The 20,543-nt window shown below is 42.1% G+C and overlaps 2 protein-coding genes across 3 annotated transcripts; one reads left to right on the top strand and one right to left on the bottom strand.

The window, feature by feature from the left end:
• Positions 1-1,649: 1,649 nt before the first annotated feature.
• On the bottom strand, positions 1,650-9,889 carry LOC146698711 (mpv17-like protein). 2 transcript variants are annotated; one of them, XM_085473984.1, is made up of 6 exons: positions 9,820-9,889; positions 9,427-9,614; positions 8,932-9,275; positions 2,507-2,577; positions 2,380-2,409; positions 1,650-2,278 (listed from the first exon to the last, which is right to left on the bottom strand). In XM_085473984.1, the coding sequence occupies exons 3-6, from the start codon at positions 9,263-9,265 to the stop codon at positions 2,153-2,155; spliced, it is 561 nt and encodes a 186-aa protein (XP_085330110.1). In that variant the 5' UTR covers positions 9,266-9,275; positions 9,427-9,614; positions 9,820-9,889; the 3' UTR covers positions 1,650-2,152. The 2 variants fall into 2 exon arrangements, with proteins under 2 accessions (XP_085330110.1, XP_085330109.1); XM_085473983.1 differs by lacking the exons at positions 9,427-9,614; positions 9,820-9,889 and having other exon boundaries at positions 8,932-9,307.
• Positions 9,890-9,943: 54 nt separating this feature from the next.
• c16h19orf85 (chromosome 16 C19orf85 homolog) lies at positions 9,944-18,243 on the top strand. The gene is made up of 3 exons (XM_085473985.1): positions 9,944-10,001; positions 12,990-13,179; positions 15,734-18,243. Exons 2-3 carry the CDS (start codon positions 12,992-12,994, stop codon positions 16,962-16,964), a joined length of 1,419 nt encoding a protein of 472 aa, XP_085330111.1. The 5' UTR covers positions 9,944-10,001; positions 12,990-12,991; the 3' UTR covers positions 16,965-18,243.
• The last annotated feature ends 2,300 nt before the right edge of the window (positions 18,244-20,543 follow it).

The following is a 20,543-nucleotide window of genomic DNA, read 5'->3' as shown; positions in this document are numbered from 1 at the left end:
AAAATATGCGATTGACTGAAATGTGCCTGTTTTTCATCTTGTCAGCTTTGCTACAACTAGTTCTTTAAAGACTGAGCGTTTGCTCGGGTTTTTCTAACTAAAGCCAAGAGAGAAGTGAGGATGAAACGGAGGAAGTTTAAAGCACCTGCCCCTTTCCTGATTGGTGCCCTAATTGCCCTTTTTTTTTTGAGGCAATTTTTAAATCTTTGTTTATTTATTTTATGTGTGTGTGCGTGTGGGGTCTTGCCTGCGCCCCTCAACAATAATATTTAACTATTAATCACAGTTTTGCTAAATAAAAGGATCTGACTTGCATCAGTCACATGACTACTATTAACCAATGATCGCCCTTGACTGCAGAGCGAGGTGTCGAATTGAAACAAATGGGCGTGCCGTGTGTGCACCAGCGCAACTAATACTAGCTGTCCTTTTATTAACTGCACAAGTAATGCTGGTCACAGCTGCTAGCTGGCTGGGTAAGGATGTCAGGGATCTAAGTCTGTCCACCGTTTAGGGAACATATTTAGTTTTAAAGTAAGTTCAAGGGCTTTTCCTGCCTTTCTGGAGAACTTATTAGATATTTTTTTGTGAAATATATGCATATCCACATAATTATGAATTATTATAATTATGATATTCTGAAAAAACACTTTAAAAAATATGGATTTATATTTCAAATATGACAAAGTGCTGATTTTACAGCAGCAAAATGATTGTCTCTCTAGAGTTTAAACATTTAACAAACTTTCTGCCTGCATAGACTGGATAGTCAAACAAATTGAATCCCCATAAGTACATTATTTTATATTTTTTGCTTTATTTTTTTTTATTTTAATTACTTTATTGTTATAGCACTAGGAATAAATAATAAGGGAAGTACTCTGGATCAGTACCATGATCTAAATCTATAAAGATTTTTTGCAAAGGATTCAGGTAAAATTAATGGCTACAGTGACCCTGAGCCATTGCTAGCTAAAGTGTAGCTTTAGCTATTATTATTATTATTTAGCTATTATTTTATTTTTTTTCCCTCGCATTTGGTTGCAGTATTCTCTTAGTCTGTTTAAATCAAATGATTTCACCAGATCCTCTTAACCTTTTATTCGGGAGATCGAGAGACCAGCCTCGGAGTGCTAGAATTCGAGCTGCTCACAAAGGAGAAATCAACAATATTCAACATTTGGACACCACGGCCCCAGCTGCAGGCCCAAGGCTGGAGCCCACCAAAACAACTCCCTGATAACGACTGTGTGATGACTATTCTTCCCGCCCCATGAAGGACACCTGGATTGGCTGGAGGACTGTTTACTTAGCCTGATAGGCCGAAGGACACTGTCTCAGCTAAACTATGGACACGCACACACACACACTTACACTGATAAGCACTCACTCATCCCCCTCCCTTTCCAACGCCTTCGATGCTTGTGCCCTACCGGGGATGATAGCAGTCAACTGGACCAGCACAGATGCTGCAGGACCGGATGCGCTGTCTACGCCGGCTCTCTCTTACCCTTTACCCGCCCTGTTGCTTGTCTCGTGTTTCTATGGTGTATTGATAGTCATGTGCTTTTGTGCTGAGGTGTTTTTTCTTTTATCAAACTGTTCTCCCACTAGGAGCTCAGTCTGAGTGGAGTTTTTTTTCTCCTCCTCTTACCTCATGTAGTGTATTTTCGTTGTTTTTTTCCTATCAGCCTACCTTCTGACATGTCTGCCCAATGTGATGTTTGTGTAAAGTTGGTCAGAAGGTTCCTTTGTGAGTGCGCATGCGCCATTAGCGTGCTGCCTGCTGTAACCCCTAATTTCCCTCGGGATGAATAAAGTATTCTGATTCTGATTCACAATAGAACAAAACATGTCAAAAACTGAAACAATGTATCATGTGACGTTTAAAGAAAAATATTAGCTCATTTTGAATCTGATGGCAGAAACACATCTCAAAAAAGTTGGGATAAGTCCATATTTACTACAATGTAGCATCGCGTCTTTGTTTAACAGCAGCCTGTAAACATCTGGGAACAGACCAGCTGCTGGGGTTTATGGGTTTCTGATGTATATAAATCACTGCATTCAGATTTTACTCACAGTGTCCCAGCTTTTTTGGAATTGTGTTTTTAGTTAGTTTACTAAAGCCTTCGATGTGACGAGGAGAGTCTCAGGTTCTTTCCTGTTCATGGTGTCGCTGCTGTCTGAGGTGACACAGGAAGATTGTGAAAACCAGGGCGACACCACCCAGAAACACCGTCCGAGCCACAGGGGGGACGAATGCAAAGTTCACTGCCTGAGGTGATGGGAAAGAAGAAAAATGGATATCATGATTGTGAAAGCCTGTCATCAGTGTAGTTCTCTCAGTCTGTGTGTGCAGAGAAGAGTTGAGCAAACCTGCATTGTTGACCAAAATACTACCCCAGTCTACAGAGTGGGAGAGAGAGAGAGATTATTACAGGAGATCTGGGAACATATCGCCATCATGAAGTTTAATAAAGACAGACAATGACTTTATACGTACCTTGTAAGATGTCCAAAATTTCTGCCTCCAGTCTTCAAGTGGGTCATCTTTGTGTTCAAGTAAACTCAAACCTACAATGTAGACAGATTTTGTTTTTCAATCGGTCATTAAAAACTCACTTTTCTTTACCCAATTATTCATGGGTAGATTTGTGTTACTTGGTAATAACTATAAGGTAAATCGTTTGATTAATTCAGATGTATTGATGTAACCTAAAATGTTTGTGCAGATCAGTAGAGTATGCGAACATTTGAGATTTGTCCACATGTAATCCATAACTGAGGACAAAGCTTGTAATAATACAACAGTAATGAGCAGAAGTAGTCATGTTTAGTAATAAAAAATTGATGCCATCAGTACGGTTATATTAGTATTCTTAGAATTAGGAGGCTTCTTTAGATGAATTAAGTTTATATACAATATACAGTGATCTAATAGGTGTTTTTTTCATAGGTGAAGGCTGTTATGAAAACCCGAGTAGACCAAAGAGTCCAATTAGCATGCTAACAGTAACACCTGCTGACTATGGTCTTGAAAAGGGAAAATATCCAGTTCACAGAGTGAAAATGCCTTGTTGATATCAGTGGTCTTGGAAGGATGGACAAACTGCAGGAAGGGCATAGTGACTTAAAGCATCTCTGAAGCAGCAGCAGTAGAAGAGCACACTAGGTGTCATTCCTGCCAGCTAACAACAGAAAGCTGAGGCTACAGTTCACATGGGCCACTAAAATTAGACAATACAAGATTAGAAAATCAGTGCCTGGTCTAATGAGTCTTGAGTTCTGCTGAGACATTTGGTTAGTTGGGTCAGAATTTGGCATAAGCAACATGAAATCTTGGAAAGGATTGTGTAAACGGTTCAGGGTAGTGGTGATTGTGTGATTCTTACTCTGAATCTGAATAAGTACGCGGGACCACTGTGTGCGGTAAGACCATCTCTTTTACTTCCTGTATTACCATCTACCGGCATGCATTGCCAGTGCGTAACACGTAATTACACAATCAAACAGTGAACACATACTGCCCATACAACAAATGTACCAGAGACAATTATGAATACACCACATCTCCCCTTTTAAACAAAAACAGAATATTCCTTTTCTCAGGACAGAACTTCTCTTTTTCAAAGCCATACAAGAACATCTGGCAAACAATCTGCATTACATTTTTAACCTTTTGTTTTTGTTTTCTTGTTCTTTTCTTTTCTTAACAACTCTTTTTAGCTTTATTTTACTGTGCTCTACAAAACCCTTATAACACAGTTACATAACAACCTTTTTTTTTTTCTTACAGATCTAACTTTTTAGGTTTAACTATTGGCCTCCCTGACTTGGTTCTGACCACATCAGTGTTAACAGGTGTAGCAGGGATCACACTGGGTGTTTGAGGCTTCTGCAACACAGGCACATTAGCAGGTTCATGCACAGGTGAACTTAAAGGAATCAAATGCACACGATTACGCCTCACAGTCCCTTGTGGTAACTCCACTGTGTATGATCGGGGTGTAGAGTGATTTTGGATAACAGTGCCTGTAGTTTTGACATCAGTCACCCAAACTTGCTCTCCTGGGGACAGGCTGCATAAAGGTTTTGCGCGGTGGCGCCTGTTGAAGTTTGCCATGTCCATCATCCTCTTCTCCCTTTCCTTTCGAGCGAGCAGTGCGTTGTCCGGCAGTGTGGGCTCCAGCTGCGATGGAAGCATCGGCAGTGTGGTTCGCAGACGTCTGCCCATTAAAAGCTCTGCAGGGCTGTATCCGGACTGCAGTGGTGTAGCTCTATAGGCAAGAAGAGCTAGATAAGGATCAGCTGCTTTTTTCAGAAGATTTTTTACAGTCTGCACAGCACGTTCTGCTTCTCCATTACTTTGCGGAAACTTGGGACTGCTTGTGATGTGTTTAAAGCCGTATGCTGCTGCAAAGTCTGTAAAGATTTGACCTGAATACTGTGGTCCATTATCAGACATGAGGACCTCTGGGATGCCGTGACGGGCAAAGAAAGATTTCAGGTGAGTAATGACATCGTTTGATTTTGTCCTGTTTAACAAAGCAATCTCAACAAATCTAGAGTGATAGTCAACAGCGAGAAGGTAAGTTTTCCCTCCCAGCTCGAAAAGATCTGTGCCCACTCTCTGCCATGGGCGGGCAGGGTATTCTGTTGGCATGAGTGGCTCACTGTTATTGTGTCTTTCTTGAATACACGTTTTGCACTTGAGCACCATCTCAGAGATTTGTTGACTCAGCCCGGGCCACCACACTGTTTGGCGTGCACGAGCTTTACATTTTACAACACCTTGATGTCCTTCGTGTAGTTTTTCCAGCACCTCGTTTCTCATTGCTGAAGGAATGACAAGCCGTGTGTCTTTTAACAAAAGGCCGTCTTCAACAGTGAGCGTGGCTCGGTCAGGCCAGTAATTTCGCAGTAAAGGCTCTTGTTTTGCATGTTCTGGCCAGCCTTCGGTGCACATGTCCATGACGCGAGCACACACACTGTCGCTTTTCAGTTGTTCCTTCAGTGTTTGCATATATGATGAACTGACAGGCATGTTTGCTACAATACTGTCGACATATATGTCTGTGCTTTCCATTAGCTCTTTGTCTGACAGGTTCATTGGTTTTTTCAGAGGTGAGCGGGACAAAGTATCTGCTGTCCAGAGCGATTTCCCTGGGGCGTACTGCACAGTGTACGAGTAACGCATGAGTCTCATTCTGAATCGCTGGATCCTGGGTGGCAAGAGATCCAGAGCTTGTCCTCCCAGTAAGGAAACGAGAGGTTTGTGGTCCGTTTCAAGACAAAAATGTTTACCAATCAGGAAATCACGAAAACGCTCACACGCCCATGTAGATGCCAGTGCCTCTTTTTCCACTTGTGCGTATCGTTGTTCTGTAGGAGAAAGGGACCTCGATGCATACGCCACTGGTCGCCATCCTTCTTCCCACAGCTGCAAAAGAACACCTCCGAGACCATAGGATGAAGCATCTGCTGATACTTTAATGTCTCTGTTGGGGTCATACATTGCGAGCACTGGGGGTGAGGTCAGGGCATCTCGTAATGTTTTGAAAGCTCTCACTTGGTCAGTTCCCCAATACCATGCGTTCTTTTTGGAAAGAAGATCTCGCAGGGCTTTGTCTTTTTCAGCTAAATGGGGGATGAACTTGCCCACTTGATTCACCATGCCCAGAAAACTGCGCAACTCTGACACATTAGTTGGCTCTGTCATTTCTGTAATTGCCTCCGTTTTCTTCGGGTCAGGACTGATTCCTGTATCTGCTATGATGTGACCCAAGAAAGCAACCTTGCTCTGGGAGAGCTCGCATTTTTCAACATTCAGCGTTATGCCTGCTTTTTCCAGTCTTTGCAGTGTAGCATGGAGACGGGAATCGTGCTCCTGATGGTTACGTCCCCACACCAACACATCGTCAATGTGACACACCACTCCTTCGAGACCCTCGATGACCTCCGCCATCATGCGCTGAAAGTGTTCGGGCGCTGAGTTGATCCCAAACGGTAGGCGGTTAAAGTGGAACCGCCCAAAGGGTGTGATGAAGGTGGTGAGTTTGGCAGACTCATCGGACAGGGGAATCTGCCAGAAGCCCATGTTGGCATCCAGTTTGCTAAACACTTTGGCTCCTGCGAGCATTCCGAGACTTTGTTCAACCGATGGCAGCACATATTTTTCCCTGCACACATACTCATTTAGTCCGGTAAAGTCTACGCAAAGTCTTAGCCTAGGGCTGTTTTTCTTTGGAACAACAACCATGCCGGCACACCAATCCGTTGGTTCCTCAACTCGGGTAATGACACCAAGCTCTTCCATTCGTTGGAGTTCCTCTTTTACCCTTCCCATCAGAGGCAGAGGAAGCCTTCGCGGAGTTTTGAGTGAGTACGGCACAGCATTCGGTTTGAGTTTAATGTGATAGGCCCGCTGCACTTTCCCTAGACCATTGCAAAGTTTAGGGTAAGTAGTCTTCAGAGTGTCCATTGAAACCGCGTCAACTCGCACCAGCAGGCCAAGAGCTGTAATGGCGGGCAGGCCTAGCAGTGGAGTGCTCAGGTTTCTTACAACATAGACCTTCTCTGTTGTCTGTTTCGCTCCGTAGTTGAGCTGTAGCTTTGTAAAACCTGCAACGTCCAGTGGTGTTTTTCCAGGGCCTAACAAAGGTTTTTCTGGCTGCTGGAGAACTGGTCTGTGTTCGTTAGCAAAAATCTTTGATAAGTCCGAGTCAGCTATTACAGTCACATCTGCTCCAGTATCCAGTTTGAAAGTGATTTTTGCATCTTTCACTTGTATGTTGGCTGTCCACGCCTGGCCGTCACTGGAAACTGAGCCTAGGAAGAAACCTTGCTCCTCTTCCTCCTCAATACTTTGCACTGTCTTGCTTTGTCTGCAGACTCGCTGGTAGTGACCTTTTTTTCCACATAAATGACATTTTGCATCATTTGCTGGGCACTCAGGTTTCGGATGTGGAGAGCCTCCGCACTTGTAGCATTTGTTACTTTGTCTCTTGCTATATTGCTGTTGTGTTTTGACAGTTTTATTTTTGAACATGTTGAACTTTGTTTTGTCGTGCTTTTGTATCACTCTGTCAACTGTTTTCGCATTTACATGCATTACATTTGTTTCACTTCTCAAAGCTGACTGTTGCTTTTTGATTTCTTCTGACTGCCTGGCCATATTTATAGCTTTATCCAAGTCCAAGTCTTTTTCCATCTGCATGCGCTCAGACAGCCTCGTGTCGGCCAAGCCCACTACTATTCTGTCTCTTATCAGCTCATCGTGGAGCGGTCCGTAGTTACAGTGCTCTGCTAATGCATGCAAGGCAGTCACGAATGCATCAACAGTCTCATTCGGCTCTTGTTTGCGCATATTAAAACGTGCGCGCTCATAAACAACATTTTTCCTGACAATGAAAAAGTTGTGGAAGCTATCTCTCACTTTAGCATAGTCCCGTTGGTCTACATCACTTAACTTTAGTCCTCTCAGGACGTCATCCGCTTCGTCTCCCATACAATATATGAGAGTGTTCACTTGATTTTCCTCCGAGCTCGCAGACAGATTACTTGCCTGACGGAATCTCTCGAAGCGACGGACCCATCTTGTCCATTCGTGTGGTTTGGAAAAATCAAAGGGCTCCGGTGGTTGGATGCTAAACGTAGCGCTGGGAGTGCTAGCCGCGGTGCTAACTCCTGCCCTCGGACGATCGTCTACGTCGTCATTCGGCATTTTGTTTCCACCTTCCCCTTCTCCTCACACTCGGCAGATGTATGGAGTCTTACGAGTCACACAGCACTTCTGACACCATGTGTGATTCTTACTCTGAATCTGAATAAGTACGCGGGACCACTGTGTGCGGTAAGACCATCTCTTTTACTTCCTGTATTACCATCTACCGGCATGCATTGCCAGTGCGTAACACGTAATTACACAATCAAACAGTGAACACATACTGCCCATACAACAAATGTACCAGAGACAATTATGAATACACCACAGTGATGTAACAATGGGATTCTTTCTTGGCACATTTTGGGCCTGTTAGTACCAACTGAGCATCATTTAAACACCACAGCCTGCCTGAGTGTTGTCCACTCTTTTATAACCACAGTGTACACATCTTCTGATCGCTGCTTCCTGGATAACACATATCACAAATCTCATATCATCTCAAACTGATTTCTTGGCCATGACAGATTACTCAAATGGCGATCTCAGACTTCCAATAAAACACCTTTGGGATGCAGTGGAATGGGAGATTCATTATGGATGAGCAGCTGAAAAATTTGCAGCATGTGTGATGGTATCGTATCAATATGGACCAAAATGTCTGAGAAATGTTTCCAGCACCTTGTTGAATTGACACTATGACAATAGATACCCCAACTCACTACTGACCTGTACCCAATAAGTTGACTAGTGAACATAGCTGCCATTAATTCAGAGTGGTATGGTGCAGTTGCATGGTCAGCAGATTCATACTGACTGTGAAAAACATCCAATAAAACAGTAAAACAATGTAGATGTCTATCTGAAGCCTGACTGGTTGAACTCTGTCTTAGATTATGGGGATTTTCTTTACACAAAAAACTTATATAAAAAAAATAAAAAAATAAATAAATATATATATATATATATATATATATATATATATATATATATATATATATATATATATATATATATATATATAGTACCTTTCAAGATAAATATTACAAATTGTGACACATCCAATGGGGTAAAAACATAAAGACATAAAGAAAATATACGTTTTTAGTTGCTTTTTAAAAACTCAGAGTCTAGGAACCAGTCTTCCAAAAGCTCTGCCATCTTTAGATGTCAAACTTGTATGATGCACAGCCATCAGGTATTGATCACAGGCTCCTGCTGGAGGTTCACAAATAGCTGTAAAAGTCAAAACTAGAATCACATACCAATGTAAAAGGCACTGATGGTGAGAGGAGCCGCAATCAGCTGGTCCACCACCACCTTCCCAGTTACTGCCTTTACTCCGCCTCCTGGCAGCATCTTCTCCAGCCCTCTGAGCCAGTGATAGTTGAAGTTGGCGTGGAAACAAAAACCGACGGTCGCCACTCGAGCCATCTGATGCCAGTCGACTCCTACTAAATCCTCCGATGTGGATCCTGTTGCTGGTTTCTCACCCAGCACGCTCTGCTGTACGAGGTCAGCAGAGGCGAACAGGGCTGTGTATCCCAGGATGTTACTGATGTACGGGTGAGCTTTGAACACAGCCCAGACCCACTTCATAGTGAGGAATCTGATAAGAGAGAGCATTAAAGCTGAAGTCATTCGACATTTGCCTTAGTTAGGAAAGCCGTTCACTGAAGGTTGAAAAACAGTGGGTGAGGAAATTCAGCAGCATAAGGGCCAGGCTATGATTAGTGATCCCCTAAAATATCCAGACTTACCTTTCAGAGTTGCTCCTCTCACACTCTTCTGAGTCTCCCCAAAGCCAAAAAGACACAAACTACATTTCTCTGGACAAAGACGATCATCAGCAGAGGCAAATCTACACGTGACGAGATCTCACAGGGTCAAAGTTCTGCTCCTGTTGCAGGGCATGTGTGATAAAGCCTTATCATCCCCCTGGAGAGGACTGTGAGAAAGCACAACATGTGAAGCGTGAGACTTGACTGAACACACACTAACAAACTCATGCTGTAAAGCTTAAACAGCTGAATGTATGTGCATGCAGATTTGATAACGACGGTTGAATGTACTCATTGCACTCATCGTGTAATGTCACTATGTAAGCAAATCCTGGTAAGAAAATCTCTAATCTCTAACACACTATGACTTACCACGCTATTCCTTGTAACCACACCAGAGCTGTGCACCCTTGGGCCCGAAGCACATGTAGTGTCACTATAAATAGATGCCACTCCTGCAGCAGCGATTCCCTTCTCTGAGTTAACCGCTTGGCTTTGAAAAGGCGCCGAAATCGGATAGAAGCAATTTTCAAGATTTTATGGCTTCTTTTGAAGTAAGTGAATGAATTTGCACCTCTCACTTATGTGTTTTGTTTTGTTTTTACTGTGAACATTCTCACAAAATCACTGACATCTTCCGAGTAGTTACTCTGTGTCCCAACAGCCAAATGAAAGCATAAATGAGACGATTCCATTGCATTAATTGCTCCTAAATTTTGCCTCTGCATATCAGGATCTCACCTGCATTGGGTGATTTTTGCTTTTACTTGTGCTGTATTAGTATATATTGAATGTTTTTGCTCGTTTAGCTCTGAAGGTCATTGGTTAAAATGTGTTTTGTTTAACATGCTTAAACACATTTTCTTGGTTTATTTAGTGAAAAGCCAAAAGATCTGCAAACTTGTCAGTACAGATTAAGAAGCTGGGTGGATATTTCACTTGAGTAATATAAAGTAAAAGTAATTTGTTAGGTACACCTCAGGAAAAGCAGGTTGGACGCCTTTTACTATCAGAATTGCTTCATTTTTTTATGTCAGAGATTCAACAAGGTGCTGGGAACAAACCTCACACTCAAAACTTTTGGTCCATATTGACACAACAGCATCACACAGCTGCTGCAGGGTCTCCCATTCTGCCTCACTCCAAATGTGAGGAACTGCAACTGGATTGAATTCTGGTGACTGTGGAGGCCATTGGAGTACAGTGAACTATTTATGAAAAAAAAAACAGCTTGAGATGATTTGAAATTTGTGACATGGTGTGTTGTCTATCAGAAGATTGGCACATTGTGGTTATAAAGAGATGGACACGCCAGCAACAATGCTCAAGTAAGATGTGGTGCTTAAATTATGCTTAATTGGTACTAACAGGCCTATAGTGTGCTGAAGAAGTTCCTCACACCTTAACCCAATCACGACCATCCTAAACTGTTGATAAAAGGCTTGATGGAGCCATGCTTTCGTGTTCTTTACACCAATTCTGACTCTAAAAAAGAAATTCATTTCTGAGAATGAATGTGGCAGTTTTTTGGCTGGAAGGGAAATAAGTTGACAACTTTTTACCAAGTTACTTTTAGGTAAAAGATACCAAAAAGTAACTTGACTGTCTATGTCAAATGTAGACAGACAAATTCCTACTCCTTATTTGAATTTTTGTTGTGTGTTGTGTTGGATTTGCATGTTGCGCTCACATCTAGAAAATTAACAATAACGTGAGCTGCAAAGAAGAGAAAAGTTAATAATCGTAACCTTAAAATCACTTTGTAAAGTTAAATGTATTTTCACATCTGTGTAAAATAAATAAATAAAATAAAGCCTAGCCACACACCTGCTGACATAGATATGCAAAATGTTGAACTTGGAAGGTGTCCTTTTGAATCGTAAAGGTCAATTAAAAGCAGCTAGCAACCATCCTAGATCTTCCCACTGAGAATGTGATAATTAGGGCCAGAGTTTAAACTGGTCAATTAAGTGCTTGTTAACCCTGAACTCAAGCGTTAGTGTCTCGCAGTATTTAACAAGCTGCTTTCAGAAAGCCACACAATGGAGGCGTGTGCCCACACTTCTACAAGTGGTTGACTTCTCAGATAATTGCCCTTTTCTTTTCAGACCCTCTCATCATGTCTCACTTCCTCTCCCGTTATCAATTTGTCAAAGCAGATTCCTTTAAGACTGCCTGGGAAAAATGCATTTGCATTGACCGCTGATGTCACTCAGCTTAATTTGTGCACACATCGGTCCACAATACATGCACACACATGCATTAACAGCTGAATTACTGCAGCACGCCTCCTCAGCCTTCAGTGCAGTTTGTAGAGAGATACACAGAAACCTGGAGACAAAACGGTAAGCAGGCTTTTGCAGTTATTTTTATATATTTTTATATAATTATAAGTTATGTAGATCTGCTGTTTCCACAGTACAACACATTAGCTGTAACAGCGTTTTTGACATTTTGTTGTTATGTTATAATAAATATGAGTTACAGCCTTTACAAACAGGTTTATATAAACACTTATTGCTTAATCGGTGATTTTTGCCTGCAGTTTGTCTTTTCTCATCATTTAATCATTTAATTTTTTTAATAATCATTCATCCTGATCACTTCCTATATGTTCATCTTATGAGAATTGGGGCTTGATTTCTTTATAGTGATTTCCTAGTTAGTGGAAATTGACTATGTACACTTTTGGGTACTTTACTTGTACTAAACATAAATTCACAGCGAAGTGTTGAACTTTTAACTCCCCTTCTATTGCTTTACAGATGCACTGCAATTAGTCTGACGGCACATTTCTTTGTTTTTTGCGTTATAGTTGGGGTTAAAATTTGTGGCAGCCAGGCTTTTAGACTTTTGACTTTTTAAGGCATGGCTCAGGCAGTAGGGTGTGTTGTCTACCAATCAGAAAGTCGGTTTAACGATCCCCAGCTATTCCAGTGTACATGTCAAAGTATCCTTGAGCAAGACGCTGAGTGTAAATGTTAGAAAACACAAAGGCAGAGATAAAAGTGCTGTACGAATGTGTGTGTGTATGTGTTAGTTGGGTAAATAAGACTATAATGGATAAGTCATATAATCTTAATAAAAAAATCCTAAAATTGAGTAGAAAGGTGCAAGTACCAGACCATTTACTCCTCATGTCACAGTTCCTCAGAACAGTAATATTAATTTTGAGAAATAATAAGATAATTTTTTTCCTGTGCAGAATAAATACTTTTAGATATAGTGAAGGCAGATTATATTTTATTTAAGTACAAGAGAAATTTACTCCTTCTGTCATTGTTTCTCGTCTGTCAGGAAATGCAGGATTCAGTTCAAGATTACTCTGATTACTTTCAGAGCTCTGCCTGCCTTACGGGTATACAGCACCTTTATGGTTAGCACCTGTCTGAGCTCCTCTGATCAGGATCTGTTCTGCTCTCCATCCTTTAAACTCAAGAAGACTCTGCTGGAGCATTTATGTTATATAAATGGACGTTTATTCCACTTTAAGTCAGTGACTCCTGACTCTCCTAAATCTCCACTAAATGTATGTTTCTCAGGCATGCGACCGTCTATCTCTGCGAGTCTTGAGCCTGGGTTGGAGCGAGGGGTCCCCTGGGGTCGTGACCTGTACACCTTTGTAACTTCAGCAGCAGGTCACATGATGAGGACCCTGCAGAAACCCAAGAAGAACCGACCATCCAAGCGGCAGGTCAACCACCGTCGCTTCCTGCACAACATGATTCAGAGGTGTGTTTGACCATCAGTGAAACACTTGCAGTAAAATGTAGAACAGCCTTTTCCTGCCAGTGAAACTGAGCGTAAGAAAATGCGAGCTCCCAGATGATGAGAGGGGGAAAAATACAAAAAACATTGTTATGTAGCATTCAGTGTGTTGCGTGGTTTTCACATGAATGTGTACTTATTACTCCTTAAATCCCCTAAAATGATTAAAAAAAAACAAGGATGGAGGGTAGATAACATTTCATTTTTAAAGGAATAGTATTTTGAAAATACACACTGAAGGTTAGGAGAGTAATTTGATAAAAATCTAACATATGTGACTTCAAAAAACAAGCTGGCAGGGAAGGTTCTCACAACACTGGCAAAAGTTGACTTCTTTCTAAAAATGTTTTTAAGAAAACATTTGAAGGATTTTTATCATTTCAAACCGGATAAGATTCATAGTTTAACTTACACATACATGCTAACAGTGAAAAACCATTCTCAGTTTAATATCCTAGAAATGTTTATAGATTTTATTGAGGCCTGAGATTAGAGAATAATTTGTTTGAAACGGTAGAAAGATTGGCCTGCATGATTCTGAGCTGTTGATGGCGTTACTCAAGAGTATCATCCATCCAACTTCATCCTTAGTTCAGGCATTGTGGGGAGACTAGAGCCTATTCCAGCTGTCGCAGCGCAAACACAACTGGACAGGTCGCCTGTCTATCATGAAGCTAACACTTCACACTCAATTTAGGATCACAAATTAACCTAACTTGCATTTCTTTGGACTGTGGGAGGAATTTGGTGAAAACCTGGACAGGGAGAACATAGAAAGGCCCCACCTGGCCGGTGGGTTTGAACCAGTAGGCAACAATCCTGACTGCTGCACCAACATGCTGCCCATGTAAGGCCATGTCCATACTAATATGTTTTTGTTTGAAAACACATCTTTTTCTCTCGGTTTTGGCCTTCCATCCACGCTGTGACGGTGTTTTCAGTCAAGGAAAATGCAGCGTTTTGAAAACGCTCTCCAAGGCAGATACATATGAAAATGCAGTTTTTGCATCGCAGTGTGGACAGCAAACCTGGAGCCTTTTCGAAAACGATGACACATTTTAGTCATGTGACCAATTAAAGTAAGATAGCGGAGGGCATTATACAGCAGTTAATGCTCTATGTTGGTACACGGCATTGAAGATGATAACAGTGGGTGGATTATATTCTTAAACTTAGTTACAGCGCTTTCAGAAAGACATCTACATTATTACATTACATTACATTACATTATTAATTAATTAATTACATTATTATTTTTAAAAAAAGGGCAGGGATAGCTCAGTAGGTAGAGTGGTTGCCCCATGATCGGAGGGTCGGGGGTTCGACTCCACTGAACAGCTACCCTGAGGTACCCCTGAGCAAGGTACCATCCCTACACACTGCTCCCCGGGCGCTGCATTGGTGGCTGCCCACTGCTTCAATGGGTGAATGGGTTAAATGCAGAGGAGTAATTTCCCTATGGGGACTAACACATACACATTATTATCTACTGTGATAAAGTCTGCTCTCCATATTGACAAAATATTAATGAGGTCATTTACAGCTGTAACATGAATAAAATAGCTGAATTGCCACCTGAGCATGCAGTTACGTTCCATAGAGTTTTGATAATGATCTACAATTTTGTCCAGGTGTGTTGCAGCAGGGATACATAGAAAAATTTCAAGACACCGGCCTTTAAGTTTGACACCTGTGCCTTAGAGGATCCTTAACTTAAAAAGTCTTTTTAACCTAAGAACAAAAAATGGCAGCTTTCCCAAAACTGCTGTAAAAATACTATGTAATAATATTTTTTTCCACTTTAAATCACTTATTCTTTTAAAAATACTTCAGCCTGAGCTGTAAATATTGAATATTAATTATAGATTGGGGATTTTATGCTTTTGAAGGCCAGTATGTTTACATAACTCCATTGATTTTTAGTAAAATGGCAAATGGCCTGTATTTGTATAGCGCTTTACTTGGTCCCTAAGGACCCCAAAGTGCTTTACACTACATTCAGTCATTCACCCATTCACACACACATTCACACACTGGTGATGGCAAGCTACATTGTAGCCACAGCTGCACTGACAGAGGTGAGGCTGCCAGACACTGGCGCCACCGGGCCCTCTGACCACCACCAGTAGGCAAACATGGGGTTAGTATCTTTGATCATTGTTTTTAATAGGCCCTGAGATGGGCCAACGATTAGCAGCGACATTCATTTTCATGCATTTCTATTTTTTCTACAGTGTCAGATTTTTTTTTGAGGTCCTAACAACAAAAAATGCCACCTTCCCAAAAACTATTATATAGTAATATTTTCTTTCTACTTTACATGACACAGTCTTTTAAAATTACTTCAGCCTGAATTATAAATATGAAATATTAATGACAGTATTTTGGATTTTAACCCTTTAAAGAAGAATTTAAAAAAATCCACTGGCAAATTGTTTAGCAGAGCCAAAATAGCATGAAATAGTTTTCCACTGTTGTCCCAATTCATTGTTTCATTCACTTTTTTTCTTATCAACAGAAAATTTGCAGATATTGAAGCAGCAAACCAGCGGTTGGCATATGCTCTTTATTTTAAGGATGAGGACAAAGGCATGTCCTCTCTGTCATCACACAAGCCAGATTCACCTGACCAGTCAGGTAATCCATCTCAAAGTGGTGGTCCACAGGATGCCGATAAAAACAGCCTTCAAACAGGTGTAGATGGTGCCTCAAAGTCTATCAGTGTTTCCTCAAGTCAAGTAAATACAAAAAGGAAGCAGACTGAATCAGGGCATCTTTGGAAACATCACTCCATATCGCAGTCCTCCACCTGCAGAGCTGCAGCGAACAAACACAGCAAGAGGAGGCAGGAAAAGGGAAGCAGAGGTCATAAACCGGTGGAAATTAAACCTATTAGCTCCCCAAGAAGTTCTGACTTGTTCCACGGGGCGGAGCTATTTTATTTTAACAACGAGAGTCAGTCGAAGCCAGCCGACAACCACCAAGAAGACACAGAGTCAACTACAAATGACTTCATTCAGCTTGGCCAAAATGTGGACATCTCCCCCTCCTCCCCAGAGTTATCTCCATTGTCTCTTGACTCTTGTGATTTCTCCGTTCAAGTGTTCACAGACCTCGCGGGCTGCGCGCAGGCTCAGAAGAGCTACTTCGACTTCTCTGAGGGTCAGCTGACTGACATAATGGAGCCATTTTCCATTGACAATAATGACTTAGGGGATTGCACTGACATAGAGGCATATTTTGAAAGCATTTGTGCATGCCATGGTGATGATGATGATATATTTGGAGACCAGTCACATAACTTTACCGAAGTGGATGATCTCCACTGTGAAGGTGAGTGTAGGTATGAATATGCATATGCAGACCAGGGAGTGACCTCAGACCACTTCCAGGGTAACCACAGGAGCTCAGTGACCCTGAGACAAAGTGCATACACAGAAGAGGAACAATTTAACACCTTTAAACTCTGTCAAAGCACAGACATCAACCAGAAGCAGATCCCCTCCTCAGTCAGCTACCACCACTACAACATCGCACAGCTTCAGGCGTACCAGTGTTCTCAGGAGGAGAGCACCTGTATGCAAGTTAACTGGGAAAATAACCTACAGTTTACACCATTTGAAGGAGTTGCTCAGTCCTTCACTGTTCCACTTAACAACGCTGAGCTCCGCCCCATACCAACACCACCTCAGGAAGACAACTGGCTGTTTACTGATATCCTGAAGGACAGAAAGTCACCTAGTTACTAGGAACACATGCCTCATGTTCTTAAAGAGAATCAGACTCAACCGGTCTCATACTTGAGAAGACAAATTCTCAATGACTTCTTGTTTTTACTTTTGTTTAAAGACATTACAAATTTTTGGGGAACACATTTATAATGCTGTCCTTTTTGTTTTTTGATGTTTTGCCTTTACAGAACAATTGCCAGCTAACTACAAATACAGAAGTTCTGGGAATTATGCAATCAAACCAAACAGGTCCAGAGTAAAACTAAAGAAATTCACTCCGTGAATGTACAGTCAATGGCCACTTTATCAGGTATAGGGTTGGATCACTTTTACCTTCAGATCTCATTCATCATGACATGGAAACCTAATCTGATGGATTGCATAACAGCGGACAAACTCCAATCAAAGCTGGTCTGATATAAATCTGAGAATTTATTTATATTATTATGTATGTAAATTTATCCTTAAAAACTGGGAATTATGAGGAATGAAGAAACAGTATTTGTGACAGCTAGAGTAAAAAACTAATATAGAGCTGTGTACTTCAATTCTTCTGTCAATTACACTGTTAAGAAATCTTACATTTATAAATACGTTCAAGATGTTTTTTTTAACCTTTGAAAACATCTTTCAGACGGTGTCCTTACCAAGTTCTAAGTTTGATACTTCTAATTTGTGAATGCACCAGCTTTTAGATCAAAAACATCTGTAGGTGCTGTTCATATTACCTCATTATTTATTTATTTTTAGCATTTATTAGCTTACAACAAAGATCTGAACTATTTATTCTATTCTATTCTTTATTTTGTAATTAAACAGTGCTTACCTGAGAGGTCAGTCCAAATCAATCTGTTCAAGAACTGTTTTGCAGTATTTATATAGATACTGTAAATAACTAGTCTAGGTTCTTCCTTGTATACCAAAGTTTAAACATGCTTGATTAGCTTTGTGAATTTTTATGTCCAAAATGTTTATGAGTCGTTATGAGGTGTTTTGTTAAAAAGCATGCTGGCATCACAAGTTCTTTTTGAAAAGGAGTTTGTGCATTTGCCATAATGTGACATACAGATGATCTACAATTTTTTTTATACCACCTTAATTAATTATTAATTACCAAGCAACCATGATCAGATTTAACGTTTTCTTGAATAATCAAGATTGTAGGCCAGGACTTCACACTGGATGAAAAAAATATATAGTTATTTAGAAAATGTTGCCACATTTTTTGACAGATTAGGCATTTGTACTGTCTACACTGAAAAAAATAACCTGCTGGATTAACATTAAAAAATATGTACATCGCTTTGTCAACCTTAGTGTTTTATGTTATAACTGCACACATTATTTATTTATTATTATTTCTGCATCCGTCTGAGTCTCCGCAGCTGGGGCAGTCACAGGTGGCCTTCGGGCACTGCCTTCGTCGCCCCAAGCGCAGACTGCCCGGGGTGCCCGGTGCGACGTGTGGTGCCTGCCTGGGAACCACATCGCCGAATCCCCGTCTGACAGGTGGGCGTGGGAAATGTGGTGTATGGAAGACCGCTTCGGCCATTGCCGATCGGGGGCCCAAGTCCTTCTGATCGAGGCCCCACCCCACGGAAGGTGTGAGGCCGGAGGCGGCCCCTATCGCGCCGGGGTTCAGTCTTCTCGGAGTCGGGTTGTTTGGGAATGCATATATATATACATATATATGTAATTTATATATATATGTGTGTGTGTGTGTGTATATATACATATGTGTATATATGTGTGGGTCCAGATAATGAAAGACATTCAAGAGCATAAAATACATAAAATCACCTATCACCTGAGTCAAGAGCAAAGCGCAGATCCATGTCAGACAATAGTACACTGCTGTCTATACTTCATTCATAAAAAACAAATCTACAAATTCCCAGATATGAAGGATGAAGAGGACAACAAGCTGATCTGAAAAATCGCTGCTTAATGGGGACTAAATGGCCTGGTAAATGGCCTGCATTTGAAGACCCCAAAGCGCTTTACACTACATTCAGTCATCTACCCATTCACACACACACATTCACACACTGGTGATGGCAAGCTACATTGTAGCGAACAGCTGCCCTGGGGTGCACTGACAGAGGCGAGGCCACTGCCGGACACTGGCGCCACCGGGCCCTCTGACCACCACCAGTAGGGAAACATGGGGTTAGTGTCTTGCCCAAGGATATTTGGCATGCAGCCAGGAGGCAGCCTGGGATCGAACCACCAACCTTTTGATTAGTGGCCTGCTCTGCCACCTGAGCTACAGCTACCCTGGGCTCTCCCAGCGCATCAAAAGACTGGGCAGGTTGAACTAAAGTGTTGATCAAGGAGGGAGGGGTCCAGCTGGACCAGGAGGCCACCAGGACCAGATAATGAAAAAACAGATCATGAAAAAAATTCAAGAGCATAAAATGACCTGAATGCAGGGGTGAACCGCAGATCCATGCCAGACAAAACACAGCCCAGCGCCTGCTCCAGCAGGCTAACACAAAGAGCTAACGCAGAGCATGGCAACAGCAAACCCAAGTGACATTACACAGATTAAACAGTAAACATAAGTCTGTAAGTACTATGTAAGGTAAACTTTATACTTTATTGGGTCAACCGACAGTGTTGGGAAGGTTACTTTTAAAATGTATTCCATTACAGAATACAGAACACATGCCCCAAAATGTATTCTGTAACGTATTCCGTTACGTTACTCAATGACAGTAACGTATTCTGAATACTTTGGATTACTTAATATATTATCATGCTTTTTACAACAACGTGAATGTACTATTGCTGTGTGATTTATTACTATTACTGAAGGTCCGTGACTCCGAACTGTAGTAAATGGACCTCTGACTAATACAGCGGGGTCCCTGTCGGCTTGTAGCCGAAAAATAGCTTTACTTTGTTGTGTGGGTCAACTTTTCTTGCGAGAGACAGAGAGAGGCGTTGAAAGACTGCTCCAACTGCTGCGGAGTCGGGGCGGTCTGCCTCTCCCCACCGCAGGGAAAAGGGTAACACCACCTGGGTCTGGGTGCAGTTCCCCCCTCCAGGGGCAAGGGTACCTAGACCTAGAGTACGCTTGGGGAGTGTGATCGTGTGTACAGCGTCTCTTTATGTCTGTCTCCACGTTGGTTGAGTGTGGAGTAAGTGCATATGAGAGCATGAGGGTGGGAATGGATGTTTGTGTCTGTGTGTGCCTGTATGTCTGTGTCTATATGTCAGGTTGGGTATCAGACGCCACCTCTCTGGGGACATCTCAGGCCCTCCAAGGTTTGGAGGCCTATCTCCGCCCACCACCACTTCCCCTGCCAGTGGCGGACTCCCTCAGGTGTCGGTGCGTCGGTGGTTCTTTGTGTCTGGGGGTGGGCGTCCGGGTACACACCGGCTCACTCCTTGGCGGCCGCTTATCGGGGCCTGGAGCCTGGGGCTCGCTCGGGCCACTTCGGAGGTGGGGTGCCCCCGGCCTCTCGGCCTGGGGCTCGGTCACTCAGGCACAGCTGGCTGCCGGCGGAGCTCACGGGCGCGTCACTGCAACTCCCCCTGGCTTCTGCTCCGCGGCTGCTGAGTGAACCCTCATCTGGGACTCTCCTCAGCTCT

Source organism: Copadichromis virginalis, linkage group LG11 (assembly GCF_057382275.1).
Source record: "Copadichromis virginalis isolate Kocher_CV1m ecotype Utaka linkage group LG11, C_Virginalis_male_GT1.1, whole genome shotgun sequence".
Taxonomy (NCBI): Eukaryota; Metazoa; Chordata; class Actinopteri; order Cichliformes; family Cichlidae; genus Copadichromis; species Copadichromis virginalis.
Note: the sequence above shows the minus strand (reverse complement) of the source record. Positions and strands in the feature narration are given on the sequence as shown.

What these genes read in the sequence shown, in the direction of transcription:
- LOC146698711 (XM_085473983.1), bottom strand. Translation starts at nt 9,307, where the DNA reads ATGACTTCAGCTTTAATGCTCTCTCTTATCAGATTCCTCACTATGAAG. An exon ending in CATCAGTGCCTTTTACATTG is followed by an intron (nt 2,578 to 8,931) that starts GTATGTGATTCT and finishes TCTACATTGTAG; the next exon opens with GTTTGAGTTTACTTGAACAC. An exon ending in TATTTTGGTCAACAATGCAG is followed by an intron (nt 2,279 to 2,379) that starts GTTTGCTCAACT and finishes CCATCACCTCAG; the next exon opens with GCAGTGAACTTTGCATTCGT.
- c16h19orf85 (XM_085473985.1), top strand. Translation starts at nt 12,992, where the DNA reads ATGCGACCGTCTATCTCTGCGAGTCTTGAGCCTGGGTTGGAGCGAGGG. An exon ending in CTGCACAACATGATTCAGAG is followed by an intron (nt 13,180 to 15,733) that starts GTGTGTTTGACC and finishes TCTTATCAACAG; the next exon opens with AAAATTTGCAGATATTGAAG.